The sequence below is a fragment of the Tripterygium wilfordii genome, chromosome 12 (genome assembly GCF_013401445.1).
Source record: "Tripterygium wilfordii isolate XIE 37 chromosome 12, ASM1340144v1, whole genome shotgun sequence".
Taxonomy (NCBI): Eukaryota; Viridiplantae; Streptophyta; class Magnoliopsida; order Celastrales; family Celastraceae; genus Tripterygium; species Tripterygium wilfordii.
The window spans coordinates 4,397,299-4,413,517 of NC_052243.1; the positions used below are offsets into that span (position 1 = coordinate 4,397,299).

At 35.1% G+C, this 16,219-nt stretch overlaps 2 protein-coding genes across 2 annotated transcripts in view; both read right to left on the bottom strand.

Moving 5' to 3' along the window:
* Positions 1 to 6,807: 6,807 nt before the first annotated feature.
* LOC120010984 (cytochrome P450 CYP82D47-like) lies at positions 6,808 to 10,416 on the bottom strand. Its single transcript, XM_038861970.1, has 2 exons — positions 9,118 to 10,416; positions 6,808 to 7,959 (listed from the first exon to the last, which is right to left on the bottom strand). Exons 1-2 carry the CDS (start codon positions 10,048 to 10,050, stop codon positions 7,327 to 7,329), a joined length of 1,566 nt encoding a protein of 521 aa, XP_038717898.1. The 5' UTR covers positions 10,051 to 10,416; the 3' UTR covers positions 6,808 to 7,326.
* A 4,360-nt stretch (positions 10,417 to 14,776) lies between these two features.
* The window catches only part of LOC120010982 (cytochrome P450 CYP82D47-like), a 44,462-nt gene continuing 43,019 nt past the window's right edge, over positions 14,777 to 16,219 (bottom strand). The window contains exon 2 of the mRNA XM_038861968.1: positions 14,777 to 15,488. Within this exon, the coding sequence (XP_038717896.1) occupies positions 14,982 to 15,488 (507 nt within the window). The 3' untranslated portion in view covers positions 14,777 to 14,981. The remainder of the gene's footprint in view (positions 15,489 to 16,219) is intronic.

The following is a 16,219-nucleotide window of genomic DNA, read 5'->3' on the forward strand; positions in this document are numbered from 1 at the left end:
TATAACATGGGATTTGTAAGCTGCTTTATATACTACAAGGAGTGAGACGGAGTCAAAAAATTTTGTATTCTACAAAGAAATTTTGTGATACATTGAGAAAAAAACAATCTTTACAGTTTTATCAACACTTCAACATCAATACAGGTAGAGATCGTAAAAATTAATATCCAAGTGTATCAAATATGATATGTCGCCGAGTGAAGTTGAATGCAAGGACCTACACAAATCCATTCATTGATTGACACAAAAAATTTGGGATCCGTATCATTTTTTATACTAAAACCTTAATAAGAAAAATTAGTAAAAAAAAAATTGAGAAATTAAATTAAAATGCCAATAAAAAATAAAAGAAAATTGCGGTTCAAATTAGTTATCAATAATAGAACTCTAAATAATTCATGATGATTAAAGATGAAAAAAACACATCACTTACTAAAAGCACTAATCCTTTGACCATAATGTTTATTCTACTAAGAACTCTAAACTTCAAAGTTATCCTTCCCCTCTCTCTGTATTTATTTCTCTCTATAAAGATGGACATGGAGCAATTATCTACAGATAAAATAATATCTTGCTCTCTTAAGTCTTTTATGGCGAAAAAGTCTTCATAACAATCCTAAATAGTCACCAACAAGAGGTGACTCGGTTGACAATCGGCTAAATTAGACATATCTGTGTCCAAAGTTCGATTCCAATGTAAAACATATTTCTCAGTGATATTTAAAAGAAATCCCAAATAGTCATAAAAAAATCTCTCAACAAAGAAAATGCCTTCAAATTTTCTGATGGGGATGCACATCAAGCAATTTATTGCTGAAGTTAAAATATGTATTTGAAGTTAACATCTGACCCCAAATCATCAAAATAACATCAATAATAATTCAGGATAGTGAAAGAAAACATTCATCATGTCTTTTCCTTTAATAATAATTTAGGACCGTAAAATTTCATTGTTCTGTATAAAATTGTGAAATTTCACATGTTCGGTAAAAAGAAAAATATTGAAATTCACAGACACATCTATATGTAAGACAAATTACAAATCTTTGAAAATTGTGAATAGATACAAATTTTACTGTTTTGGAAATTAATGAAATTTGAGCTTTAATAAAAATTTCACTGTTTGTTGCCAATTTCAGTGACATATATTTTATTGTTTCCAGCATAAAATCACACAAGAAAAGTGATTTTTCGTCCACAATATCTATAATAGATCAATAACACAATCATATCTTCTGGAATATATCCAAAAGTACATATCTGAAAAAATGAACCAAAAAATGATTAAAAAAAAAATAGAACAATGAAGAGAGAGACGTGATTCGAACTAAAATAGAGATTGAAGCGAGAGAGGACATCAGAGAGGAAGAGAGAGACGACGTTTATCTTGTAGAGAAAAAAGAGAGCATAGAGATGTGTGAGGTAGGAGATGTGAACAAGACTTAGGGTTATGTCACATACAAGGACATTTTTGTCCAAATTACTTGCATAGAATTATTGAAATGTTCAAAATGGAAGTCGACTTATGCTCCGTTTGTTTAACGGAAAATAGAATCTTGGAAAATGATTCTTATATTTTTCAGCGTTTGTTTGATGGAAATTAATAAGATCAGGGAAAAACAACTAACAATCATCAAGAAAAAATCACTCTAACCTAAGGAAAACAACATCCCATTTTGAAGAGGGTATATCATTTTACAATCATCCTTCTTAGCTCTCTATCCATCGCTCGACATGACTGCAATCTTAAGTGTTTATAATTAATATACATGATATAATATTTTTTGCCCATTGATTCTAGAGTTCTAATACATACCTTTAGGGTATGTAACTCTGTATCCATGGCGTTGTAGAGATTTGCTTGTTTCTTTTAAATTTATGTTTTTCACCAAACAAAGACCAAAAAATATTAGCAACTTTTTTATTCAAACACTAGAAATTAGTTGTTTTTCATGATAAATTTTTCTTTTTCTATGAGAAGTTGATTTTCTTCGAAACAAACGGAGCATTAATGGAATACAAAATTTTCATGGGGAACCTTTGGGTAATTCTCCCTTAATTTTATAGATAGATGTTTTTTATGTGCTATTTTTTCTTACACTAAATATATATACACATATACATATACATATACATATACATATATAAGTGACGCATGTGAGCGCGCTTGATGTTGATTTTTTTTGTGTTTATACGGCGTTTGGTGTTGAATTTATGTGTGTGTATCCAATATTATCCATAGACTGCAGTCTTTTTTAAACTGATCCTTTTGTCAATGCCTTTGATTATCTTCTTCCTATAATTGGACAGTGCTTTTGGTAAATGTTTTTTTACAGTTTACTTCGCTCAATACTATTTTAATTTTTATTCTCACTACTTTTTCAAACCCACTGTCCCATGAAAAAGTAGAACAATATACAAGGCATTGACTAAAAGATTAGTTTTACTGAATTTAATTAATAATATATTATTTAGCCAAAAAGGTTATGTCGGATTAAATTTATTTTAATTTGTATTGAAATATTAGCAGAGGCTAGGGAGGCCACACAATGTTTGGAAATTTTCAACGAAAATGTAACAAATATATATATATTTGTGAAACTTGACATAGTTTTCATGCAAAAATATATATATTTTAAAAATTATGAAAAAATTGAAAATATGAAAAACACCAAAAATGTCGTAGTCAATGCCTTTTATTATATATATGTATATATATAGTTTCAGAAGAATACTATAATTATAAGAGGTACAGTTTTAAGACGCGCGCTCCTGCAACATGCAAAGTCTTAGAGTTTCTGAGGAAAATAAGTGGAATGAGAATAAGGGTGAAGGATAATTGGTTTTAGTCCAAGTCGTTGCAAGACTTTGTTTTCAATTCACCTACAAATTACGAACGGATCAATATTAGTATTTGGTTTTGGTCCAAGTCGTTGCAAGACTTTGTTTTCAATTGACCTTTCAAATTACGAACAAAACAATATTAGTATGCCTATGTTTAAGTTGGAAATCCAACCTCAAACTAAGAGTTCGCACGGATTTGTTCTTTATAGTCTGTTGTTATTGGTTCTTAAGTCTAGAAAATGCATCACTTGTGTGACATGTGCTTGGACTTTACTTATATACCATCTGATTTTGTTATGCCAATCCGATGTGGGATATGATCTTCACAGTTTCTCATATGATAATTTAATTAATTTTCCAAACATTTCTCATAAATTTACTGTAGAAAGTTTAAGGTTTTATGATTGTGATGTGGTCAGGCATGTTTGTAAACTGATTTAGTTTGGAAAAACTTTTTTTTTAAAAAATTACAGATTATTATTGACTGCAATAAAAACTTTCTTAAAAAAATATTTGAAATGTCTTATTTGTGATTGTGGTAGAAAAGTATCATTTTCATGATACCAAGATACTGCTTATTTTTTCTTTGAGTTTGAACTATAGGGATTGACTAACACCAAATTAAATTTTAATTAACACCACCAATCAAAAACGTAGAGAGGATTCAGAATGAAGGGCAATGCTGGGATTTGGGAGTATCATCCTTGATTTATTTATTTTTGCTATTTATATGTCATTTGTTAACGATAAATTTAGTAAATGTAACTAGTTTTGTGGGACTATAACCATATCAAATATTGATTTTACTTATAAAAATAGTTACAAATGACTTGGGCATATACTCTCCCCCAATCACCTATTTAATGCTTTTCTTAGTTTTTTGTTTCAATTATATGGGCATATGTCATTAGTTAGTTTTTTGTTTCAAGCAACAAGTTCAAACAAATATATGCATGATTTCGATGTATCGGGATCTAGATCTAGATATAAACCTACTTTCAAATCTTTTTGGAGGATCGCTCAAATTGATAGATCTGCCTTGCTCAAGTTGTTTTTTTTTTTTTGTGTTTGTTTGTTTAGTCTACTTGGGTATATCCCGGTGTAATTTGTTGTTCGGTGTTTGTAATTTCATAGTGTAATCCGAAGGGGCGGAGCCAGGATTTGATGTTGGGGGAACTGATACTAAACACATATACCTTTTGATCCGGGCTAGAAAATTTGGCGAGGGTCCTGGGGCAACGCCCCGTAAATTTTGTTTAGGGTTATTTACAACATTATACTTCTTATTTTAATCTAGAAAGCATATTAGCAACGAATGGGACACATACCACGCATACAAATAAACTGATATAAAACCGAAGGTTATGCAGAGTCAGGGGCTTAAGGTTGTATATCTAATATCAGCCGAAGATTCAAGCTTTCAAATGAAGTAGAGAATGGGAGACTGAGAAAGGGAAGAAGAAGGAGATGAAGTCTTCATTAAGAAGTTATGTTGGCATTGGAGCCATTACATGTATATACAAAATTGAATTTGCTACTCGTACTCAACGGTAGTGTTTACTAATAAAGAATTAGGAAATAGAATGGGCTTAAGTGTGAGCAAAATAATAGACAAGCCCATCCTAACTTAAGATACAGGTCCAATGTCTCATAAGAGGAAGAAGGGCCCAATACAAACTAGCCCAAAAGATGAAGCACAAGTGCACAACAGTCAACGGATATCAACAATATATTGAACTTTGTATTGTATTATTTTATTTATGCTTAAGTATATTAATTTTTTTTACAAAAATCTAGCCCAGTGCAGCCCACCACTCCCTCCGCGCTTGGTAATCCGGTATTTTTTGGTGTTTTGAAATTTCTAAATTTCTTTTGTGACGTTAGGTTTTAACGTTTGCTATCTTGAAATAAAATGTAGGGATTTCAACCATTTTCAAAAAAGAATTATGCAAATGAACTCTTCACTGTCTTCAATATATACACTTTTTTTTTCTTTCTATTTATATGTCATTTGTTAACTATAAATCTAATAAATATAATTAGTTCTATAGGATTATAAATATTAAACATATATTACTAATGGAATCCATGGAAAAGAGTGATTTCCGTTTTATGACTCCTTTGCGTGATACTTATCTCACCAACCCTAAGAGCCCAATACAATCACTCTATCCAGAACCCTAAAACGCATCAATTTCCATCAAATTGGCTTTTTTAACGAACCATAACAGTCAATAACCCTAAAAAAAATCAATTGACTGCAAAAACACAAATAAAAGATGCTCAATCAAATTCATCCAAAAAAAAAGGATGCCCAATGAAACTCTCCCTACTGTTAATAAAAATAAATAAAAAATAAAAAGAATATGTATACAGAGGGAGGAAAGCCAAGAATCAAAATAGGCAGAGAAATACGTTTTCCTACCAAATGGGAGATGGCATATTGAGACTTAGAAGCCAGCGGAACGACGAGCGAAAGAATTAGAACATCGATTTTGGGGTTCATGACGTACGAGTGAATTGCAAAGGTCATAGGGACTTTGGCCAAAGTCACAATATTTAGGGTTTACGATTAAAATTTTTGAGCTTGGGTTGGATCACAAATTTAAAATATTTTTTACTTGAGCTTGAAAATCGTCTCATATGTATATATATATATATATATTTTTTGAAAAATCAGGGCCCCCTCATATATATATATATATATATATATTTCGAAATGGTAAGGTGTATGACTTGAAGCTCAAAAGAAACTCTTGGGCGGTTTTTAGTCTCAGCTACTGACATTAAGGCCCAATGGACACGGAGCCTGATTGTAAAGATTGGGCCGCTTTGTCGACCATTCCTGCGAGAGCATGATGGGCCGTTTTCGACCCTACTAAGAGAAGGAGATACAAGCCGTTTATTTATCAAGTTAAATAAATTCTTAACGGGTAAATAATAATCTTTATTTTGAATCAAAATCAAAGTTATATTGAATCAATATCAATATTAATGGGTTTTTTTTGAAATACCTCTGAGAAATATGTTTCTCATTGGAATCGAACCTTAGACACATATATGTTTAACCCAGTCAATTGTCTACCGAACCACCTCTCATTGGTAATATTAATATTGAAATGGATAAAAAGTGTATTGATATTGATATAAAATTCTTAATGGGTAAATTTTTCTGGTTAGATCACCTCTCACTAGCCGTATAATTCCAATTTTTATTTTTGTATTTTTATTTTATGTTCATAAGACGTATTTGTTACACCTTTGAAACTATGACTTTCTAAAACCAGCAAATATAACACGTGTGCCACGAGTACCTTAACAAGAGTCAACTAATGGCATGAGAATTTCCGCAATAGAGTTATCGGGCAATTGGTAAAGCATTTGTAAAGTAACAGATATGTCAAAAGAAATGGTGGTAGCAGAAATACTGGACAATTTTAGTAGTAGATATGCTACTTGAATGCTTTGTTGTGTTTGGTTGAAATTTTGTTGGTAACATTTTTTGTGTGTAGCAGATTGTGATAAATTACGTGCAGGGGTATTATGAATATTAGTTGTAATAGAAAAATATAATTGTATCCAAACATACAAATTAATTTATAAAACTAATATAATGAATTAAAATAAATTAAAGATACTAATAAATTATTAATTAATTTATTTATATATAAAAGTTAATTCATCTGTTAATTAATTTATTAAATGAAAAGTATTTTAATAAAACTATTCCTTAATAAGTGGTATATTTGGCATAACAATAATTGGATGAGGATAAAATAGAGAAAAGCTGGTGAAAGGTAGTGAAATTGTTAAAATTTGGAGCATTTCAAAAGTAATAGAAATGCCCCTAAAAATTGTATTGGACTATGTGCTAAAAATTGGATATTTGGATGACCTACAACATTTATACTAGCAAGTAATATAAATGTTGGCAAAAAATGTCATCCAAACGGGCCCATCAAAAGCCGGATAAAACGGGGCGAACGGGAAAATGACAAGATGCTAAAAATAGCATGGAGCCGCAAAACGACAAATTAAACTTATAAATAAAGAAAATGCCAAAGGGAAGTCCAAATAATAACAAAATCAGTAAATAAAAGAGTGATCTGCTTTTGTGTCATGCGATGTGTACTACAAATAAGTGTTTTAAACACGAGTCTTCTTGTTTTTTTTTAGTACCAAAATGACATTTTTAATTAAAATTAAATACTGAATTTGAAAGATTACATTTAACAAGTTAATTATGATCTCTATTAACAAATATATCTTATTTTTTATTTTTTAAAATACATCAACATTAACTCTATATATTTCGGCGTTGATCTTTTATTAATACAGATGGGTCTTAGAGTTGATTGCAGCGTAAGTGATTCAAGCATACAGGCACTCACACTCAACATTTTGTACAATACACTAATAATTAACTCCATAGTAAAGCTTTTTATTCCTCTCCAACAAAAGCTTCATCACCATCAATGAAGCTTATAATGCTGCAATGTAAACTTTGGGTGGCAATCGGGGGGCGACCAGAACTTCAAGAGGGGTGGCTTTGAGGTTGGTAATTCCAGGACTGCCACTCATATCAACTGGCTCATTGGAAGGAGTTGAAAACTCAAAGGCATGTAAGAAAGTAGCCAATGCGAGGTGCACCAGTTGCAGAGCAAATGATGTCCCTGGACATGCCCTTCTACCACTCCCAAATGGGATTAGTTCAAAATTCTGACCCCTCACGTCAACATCCTTGTGAGTTGTCAAAAATCTCTCAGGCCTGAATTCAAATGGGTCTGGCCACACTTTTGGGTCGGTTTGAATCTTCCACAGATTCACAATAAGCCAAGTCCCATTCGGGATTTTGTAACCAGAGAGAGTGCAGTCTTCCATGAATAGACGAGGGGCTGAAAGTGGTGCTGGTGGGTATAACCTTAATGTCTCTTTGACTATTGCTTGGAGATAGACCAGCTTGTTAATGTCTGAATCGCTTACTAGTCTTTCCTTTCCGACACAGATGTCCAGTTCTTCTCGAGCTTTTGCTAACACATGGGGATTGTTTAGCAATAGTGCCAGTGCCCATGTCAAGGTAACCAAGGTGGTGTCACTGCCTCCACCGATCATAGCCTGCGAAATGACAAAAAAGTACAAATTTATTGACAAAAAATTTGTCTTGAAATCATTAATGCAGAATTTGGTTTTGTTTGGTTTCCATGTTTCTTTTTTTTTGTCTCAACTGGTTATTACTCCTCTTAGGTGATAGTTTAGTGGTGAATCTCTTTCGGATCAAATCGTATAGATTCGGAAGATTCTAAGTTCTATTTCCATGACAATTATTGGGTTTTGACCCAACTTATCTTGTTGTCGATCAAGTGAGAAACTTTCTGTCCACGTGGTCCGAAGGCTTCCAAAGGATAAATTTGTATAATGTTATTCTCGATTACCAAAAAAAATAAAAAAATATTTATGCAAATTTAAGGGTCTGTTTGGTTTCACTTTTGTTTCTTGTTTTTTGTTTTAGTTTTTAAAAAATAGAAAATAAAAATAAAAAATATTGTTTGTTTGTGTTTTTTGTTTTGGTTTTTATGAAAACTAAAAACAGGTTTGCAAAATTTTTGAAAATAAAAGGTTTTTGAAAGTTTTGGAAACAAAACTAGTTACACTTATTATAGATTGCACTTTCTTTAAGATTTCATATTACAAATTGCATAGAGATATGAAAACAATGATCAAATATATTTTGGGTTATTGTTTTATTTCTTATCTTTTTTTCTTTTTGCTGATGTTTTCAATGATGAAACACGGCAAAGGCTGCAGTTACAAAATATATAGTAGTGTGGATATATTCCATTATTATGAAAATAAAAGCATAAACACATTTTTTTTTTTCAATTTTATGCTTTCAGTTTTAAGTGTTCAACCAAATAAGTTTCAATTTTATGTTTTATGTTTGTGTTTTTTATTTTTGTTTTCAAAATTTTTGGAAGTGATATACCAAACACAATCTAAGTATACTAATTCATGAAGTCATGCTTATTTAATGAAATTGAGGTTGTTTTTCGATTTTTTTTTCTTTCAAGTATAATAGACCTCAAAGAAACGTATTTAGATTTTAGAGTATTGTTGTAACTAGCTTATTAACTCTTCTCAGCTCTCATTTACTCTACATCTTCCCCACCCCCACCCTCACATAACCTTTGTTTTTTTTAATTACAATCCAGGAAGGGCCTTAGAGATTTATTGAAGTTTATCATGACTAACGATGTGAATGGAGAGAAAACTTACCAAGCATGTGGATTTAATGATCGTATCAACATCATAACCAGAAGTTGCAACATTCACACCATCAGGTACCGAAAGCATGACATCCATGAAGTCTTGTTCTCCTTCATGCTCTCCCAAATCCCTCTTCCTCTTATGCTCCTCTAGCCACTGCCCAAGAAAACTGTCCAACTCTTCCGCAGTCTTCTTCATCGACTTCTCGTGTCCTCCGACGTCTAGCCACCCAAGAAAAGGAGCCGCATCCCTCATCACAAACATCCCCATGCACTCTAATAACTGCCTCATCGCCTTTTTCATTCTCTCATCCAAAGCACTTTTCTCAGAGTACTTTTGCCCTGCAACTAGCTTAAGAATAGTATTGAAACTCCTGTCCCCAAACCATTGCCTCATCTCAACCAAAACGTGATCCGCGCCACCATTCTTTTTCTTTGCCCAAACCTTGTACAGCTCCTTTAAAGAAGTCTCCACGTCGAGAATGAACACATGTTTGAGTAGCTGGAGCCGGCGATTAGATAGTAGTTCTAAGATGGCAATCTTGCGCAACTCACGCCAGTACGGGCCATAGGGAGCGAGCGCAAACAAGGCATAGTTGTAGCCCAAGAGTTTAGCTGATACAAATTTTGGCCGCGAGGCCACTACTGTGTCTTTCGTTGTGAATAATTCCCTTGCCACCTCTGACGAACTGACCACCAGAGTTGGGTGCACGCCTAACCGAATGGAATAGACCGGACCATACTTCTCCGCTAGAGCTCCTAGTGTTATGTGGGGTAGTTTGGGTCCGGAAAACAAGTGTAGGTGGCCTAAAATAGGCCAACCACCGGCAGCTTTGGGAGCTTTCAGTCCCTTAGCAGCTGTGGCTCTTCGTCGTAGAAAGCAGCATAAAATGGCAAGCAGAACAGCAGTGGCAGTGCTGGCAGATGGAACAACAACATCCATTGTAGGCTAATTAGGTAAGCGAAGGAATAGGGCATGGGTTGCTAAGATGAAATGCATATTCTGTATTTAAATGCATGGAGGACGGGACATTACAGTTCTAGATGAACTCATTAACCCAAGTTGATTGAAGACAAGTTTGGCTACGTTTGCATTGGAAAAAAAAATGGAATTATTGATAGGGCTTGATCCAAAAACAAAATCTGTTTTTCTTACATCAGAATATTGTTTTGTTACATCAGAGAGCCCCTAAGTCCAGCCGCATGATTTCGAATGTTTTTTTGCGTTGCGTTCAAAGGACGAATTTATTTGGACTTTGAAACTTATAATGCTGCAATGTAAGCTTTGGGTGGCAATCGGGGGGCGACCAAAACTTCAAGAGGGGTGGCTTTAAGGTTGGTAATTCCAGGACTGCCACTCATATCAACTGGCTCTTTCGAAGGCGTCGAAAACTCAAAGGTGTTGGGAAAAAGTTTTGTGGGCTGTGAAGGATAAAGAAGAGGACAAGTGTTTTGCTGCAAACAGAACTCTTATTGTTTTTTTTTTTCTTCTACATTTAACAGCTTAAACGTGCCTTTTTATAGGCTTACAAGATAACAAAAAATACTAAAATATCTCAACAACATCCTGAGATTATTGATACCAGTAACCAAAAAATTAAGGACTAAGCTACTGCATAAAAATAGGTAACTGAAAAAACCAAGTCAGTCACTTTGAATCAGTCTTCAACACTCCCCCTTGATTCAAAATTGCACACACCAAGTTGTGATATGAAGTAAACATGTTTCTCACAAGGAAGTGGTTTCGTGAATATATCTGCTACTTGCTCATGAGTGTTGCAGAACATCAAGGCTATAATTCCAGTTGCAACTTGCTCTCGAATGAAGTGATATCGGATATCTATATGCGTCGTCCGATCAGGAAATGCTGGATTTTTAGCCATTGCAATTGTTGACTTGTTGTCACAAAAAATCCGAGTTGCCCCTGTTTGTTCTTGATGAAGATCTGCAAGAAGTCTCCTTAGCCATATAGCTTGACACGCAGAAGAAGTTGCAGCTACGTACTCCGCTTCTGTTGAAGACAGCGCGGTCATTGCTTGTTTCTTTGAGCTCCAAGTGACAGCTCCTGACCCAAGCTTAAAAATGTTTTCTGAAGTGCTTTTTCTATCATCAATTGAACCTGCCCAATCACTATCAGTGAAACCAAATAACTTAGAGTCAGGAACATTAGTGAACCATATTCCATAGTCCACGGTTCCAGCAATATAGCGCATAATTCTCTTAGCTGCTCCAAAATGTTGCTTAGAAGGACTGTGCATAAACCTGGAAACTATGCTCACAGAGAATGCAATATCAGGTCGAGTATTAGTCAAATAAATCAAACCACCAACCAAGCTTCTAAAGTTCCTTGCATTTGCTTTCTCTGTTCCATCTTCAAGCTGCAGTTTCTCATTTACATTCATAGGTGTAGCTGCCATCTTACAATTCAACATATTAAACTTTTTAAGGAGATCAGTAGCATATTTCTTTTGAGAGACAAATACTCCATCTTTTCCTTGTTTCACTTCAAGGCCAAGGAAAAAATGAAGTGAGCCCAAATCTGACATTTCAAATCTCCTCATCATGCTATCTTTAAATGCAGCAACAAGAGAAATAGATGACCCCATATAGATTATATCATCCACATAAAGACAGACTATGAGAAAGTCATGTTTACCTTGCTTCTTCAAATAAAGCGTGGGCTCATTCTCGCTTCTTTCAAATCCACTTTCTCGAAAGTAGGAGTCAATTTTGCTGTACCATGCTCGTGGAGCCTGCTTTATAGCTCATAGAGTGCTTTTTTCAACTTATAAACCTGTGCTTCCTTTCCATGAACCACAAAACCCTCAGGTTGAGCAACATATACTTCCTCTTCCAATTCACCATTCAAGAAGGCGGATTCTACATCAAATTGATAAATATGCCAATGTAATTGTGCAGCCAAGGCTAAAATAATTCTCACTGTTTCAAATCGAGCAACAGGTGAAAAAGTTTCCTCAAAATCAATACCTTGTTGCTGTGAGTATCCCTTTGCTACAAGTCGAGCTTTGTGCCTTTGGATCTCTCCATTTGCGTGAAACTTTGTCTTGAATATCCATTTCAAGCCAATAACATTTTTTCCTTTGGGTAGATCTACAAGCTCCCATGTATCATTTCTTTGAATTGCCATCAGTTCCTCTTTCATAGCCTTAACCCATTCTTCTTTTGCCACCGCTTCATCAAAAGTTGTAGGATCTTCAAGAAACAAAGCAAATGTGCAAGTTTCATAGATCTCTTGCAAAGATCTAAATTTTTGGGGAGGTGACTCATCGGAGGAGCTATCTAAAGAAGTTGATCTACTTGTGCTTGAAGAAGGACTTGAAATTGATGAATTACTAGGACTGCTGGTGTTTGAGGTGGGCTCCAGATGAGTTGCTTCAACTTCATTTGATAGACTTTCAACATCTGGTACCTGAATTTCAACTTTCTCATTACTCCCATTCCAATCCCAGTTTGCATCTTCATCAAATACTACATTTATGCTGATAATTACCTTGCCACTAGTAGGGTCATATAATCGATATGCTTTAGATTGTGAACAATAACCAATGAAATGCATTTCTTAGATTTTTCATCTAGTTTATGATGATTTGGTGTAGGTACCAAAGCATAAGCTATACAACCAAAAATTCTTAGGTGACTTACTGAAGGCTTTGCACCTCTCCAAGCTTCATATGGTGTTTAGTCTAACACAGCCCATGTAGGGGAAATATTCAGAAGATAGACTGATGTAGTAATTGCTTCAGCCCAGAATTCATTTGGAAGCTCCTTGGCTTTCAGTAAGCTTCTAGCCATTTCAACAACAGTCCGATTCTTCCGCTCTACAACGCCGTTTTGCTCCGGTGTATAAGGCGCTGTTAACTCCCTGCGAATTTCATTTTCTTCACAAAAAGCTTTGAATTCGTTAGACAAAAACTCACCACCTCTGTCTGTTTGGAGAGTCTTTATGCAACTGTGACTTTGCTTCTCTACCAAAGCCTTAAATTTTCTAAAATTATCAAAAGTTTCTGATTTGTGCTTCAAAAAATACACCCAACTCATGCGACTATAATCGTCAATAAAGAGTAAAAAATATCGACTCCCTCCAAATGATTTAGTGTTCATAGGCCCACATAAATCAGCATGCACTAATTCAAGACAATGAGATGCTTTCCAAGCTTTGCCAACAGGGAAAGATTTTCTAATTTGTTTACCGTAAACCATACCTTTCTGACTTAGCAATCTCAGTCCTTTGACATTCAAGTGTCCATATCGAAGATGCCACAACTTTGATTCACTGCACTGATTAGCAACAAGAGCATATTTTTCCACATTTGAGACATAAAGTGGAAACATGTTATTCTTTGTCATGCCGACACTCACCATAACTTGTCCAGATTTTTTTATCTTTGATTACGCATGAGTCATCATCAAACAATATTGAATATCCATTTGCCATTAACTGCCCAACACTTAATAGATTATGTGCCAAACCAGGAACAAAATGAACGTCATAAATGAATTTCACATTACCATGGCTAGTCTTGACTGCAACAGTTCCTTTCCCTTCAACTTGAATGGGCTTATTATCTCCAAGCTTGACTTTTATCTTCTTTGTTTCATCAAGCTCTTTTAACATAGACTTTATGCCACACATATGATTGGAACAGCCACTGTCCACAAACCAAACATCATTAGGTACATCATTAGTGTCAACATAAGTCATGACAACCTGTTTTCGGCATCATTTTCTTCTGCATGGTTGCCATCATTTTCTTCTGCATAACTGAGTTGCTTCTCTTTATACCAGCAGTCTGCCTTGACATGCCCAAATTTTTTGCAATGATGGCATTATATACTGCCTCTACCTCGTCCGCGGCCTCTTCCGCGAAAACCACCTCTTCCACGACCTCTTCATGCTGTCCATTCAGTCACGGATGTCTCCTCCTTCACCTGGAATGCTTTTTCTTCGTTCTTTTCAAGTGTTCTGTTTATTCTTGCGTCATGTGCTTGCAAAGAACCCATTAGTTCATTGAATGTAAAAGTAGATTAGTCTTTAGACTCCTCAATTACAACAACTACATATTCATACTTTGGAGTCAAACTTCTCAACACTTTTGCAACAATGGTTCGATCAGTAAGTTTTTCACCATAAGTTTGCATTTGACTCACAATAGCACTTACTCGAGACAGAAAATCTTGCAATGATTCTTTATTTGTCATGAGTAAAGTTTCAAACTCATGCCTAAGAGTCTGAAGTTTTATGGCCATTACCTTTGAAGAGCCTTGAAATTCTGTTTGCAAAGTAGTCCAGGCCTGCTTCGAAGTAGCAGCTCCTGCAATTCTTGAGAATATAGTCCCATCAACAGCTTGCTGGATGAAAAAGAGGGCCTTGGCATCCTTCTTTCTGTTTTCCTTCAACCGGTTCTCTTCATCAGGATCAACGTACCCTTCCTCTACTAAGTCCCAAAGATCTTGAGACCTAAATAGAGTCTTCATTTTGATGCTCCAATACGCATAGCCGTCTCCGTTAAAAATTGGAATTTGTGGTTGAGAGACACTCACTGAATTGCCGTTGACAGCCATTTGAACCTATGCTTCGATACCACAGTTGTTGGGAAAAAGTTTTGTGGGTTGTGAAGGATAAAGAAGAGGACAAGTGCTTTGCTGCAAACAGAACTCTTATTGTTTTTTTTTTTCTTCTATATTTAACAGCTTAAACGTGCCTTTTTATAGGCTTCCAAGATAACAGAAAATACTAAAATATCTCAACAACATCCTGAGATTATTGATACCAGTAACTAGAAAATTAAGGACTAAGCTATTGCATAAAAATAGGTAACTGAAAAAACGAAGTCAGTCACTTTGAATCAGTCTTCAACAAAAGGTATGTAAGAAAGTAGCCAATGCTAGGTGCACCAGTTGCAGAGCAAATGATGTCCCTGGACATGCCCGATCTACCACTCCCAAATGGGTTAGTTCAAAATTCTGACCCCTCACTTCAACATCCTTGTGAGTTGTTAAAAATCTCCCAGGCCTGAATTCAAATGGGTCTGGCCACACTTTTGGGTCGGTTTGAATCTTCCACAGAATCACAATAAGCCAAGTCCCATTTGGGATTTTGTAATTAGTGACAGTGCAGTCTTCCATGAATTGACGTGGCGCTGAAAGTGGCGCTGGTATAACCTTAATTAATGTCTCTTTGACTATTGCTTGGAGATAGACTAGCTTGTTAATGTCTGAATCGTTTACTAGCCTTTCCTTTCCGACGCTGATGTCCAGTTCTTCTTGAGCTTTGGTCATTACATGGGGATTGTTAAGCAATAGGGCCAGTACCCATGTCAAGGTAACCATGGCGGTTTCACTGCCTCCACTGATCATAGCCTGCGAATTGAGAAAAAAGTTAGATGTCTTTGAAATCAATGCAGAAATTGGTTTTATTTGTTTTTTCATATTTTTGTCTCAACTGGGTTGCTAACCCTTCCTCGAAACGTCAGAATAGCTCATACCATATATCATAATAGCTTGCTTGATACACCTCAAACAATAACAACAGCAGATCAAGAGAATCAAGCACAAGAAGAACACAAGAGACTAGGGTTTTGCTTCCCCTTTTTCATTACTTTTCATATATCATAATAGCTTGCTTGATACACCTCAAACAACTACAAAATACTAGATCTTGACCAAGACCAAACTGCCCTCATACAGAAGGGCATAATAGACAGATCAGCAAACTAATATAAACATTATATTAAAACATGCAAATATGAAAGTCAACCAACACTCCCCCTGACTTGCATATTTGGAACAACCCCCAACATTGCTCTGAGAAAACAAAACTTGTCTCTTGGAAGAGCTTTGGTAAAGATATCTGCCCATTGTTCACTTGTCCTGCAAAACTCCAGCTGTATAACTTTTCCTTCAACAAGCTCTCTGACAAACTGGTACCTTATAGCTATATGCTTTGTGAGATTGTGATCAACAGGGTTCTTTGCAATTGCTATGGCTGATTTGCTATCACAAAACACTTTGGTAGGCTTATCCTGAGTCACTCCAAGATCCTCCAAGATTCTTCTTAACCACACAACCTGAGAAGCTGCCATTGAGACAGC

Bases quoted from the DNA above. Each gene is read 5' to 3' on its own strand.
- LOC120010984 (XM_038861970.1), bottom strand. From the start codon at position 10,050: ATGGATGTTGTTGTTCCATCTGCCAGCACTGCCACTGCTGTTCTGCTT. The intron at 7,960-9,117 runs GTAAGTTTTCTC...GTCATTTCGCAG, and splicing joins TCATTAAATCCACATGCTTG to GCTATGATCGGTGGAGGCAG.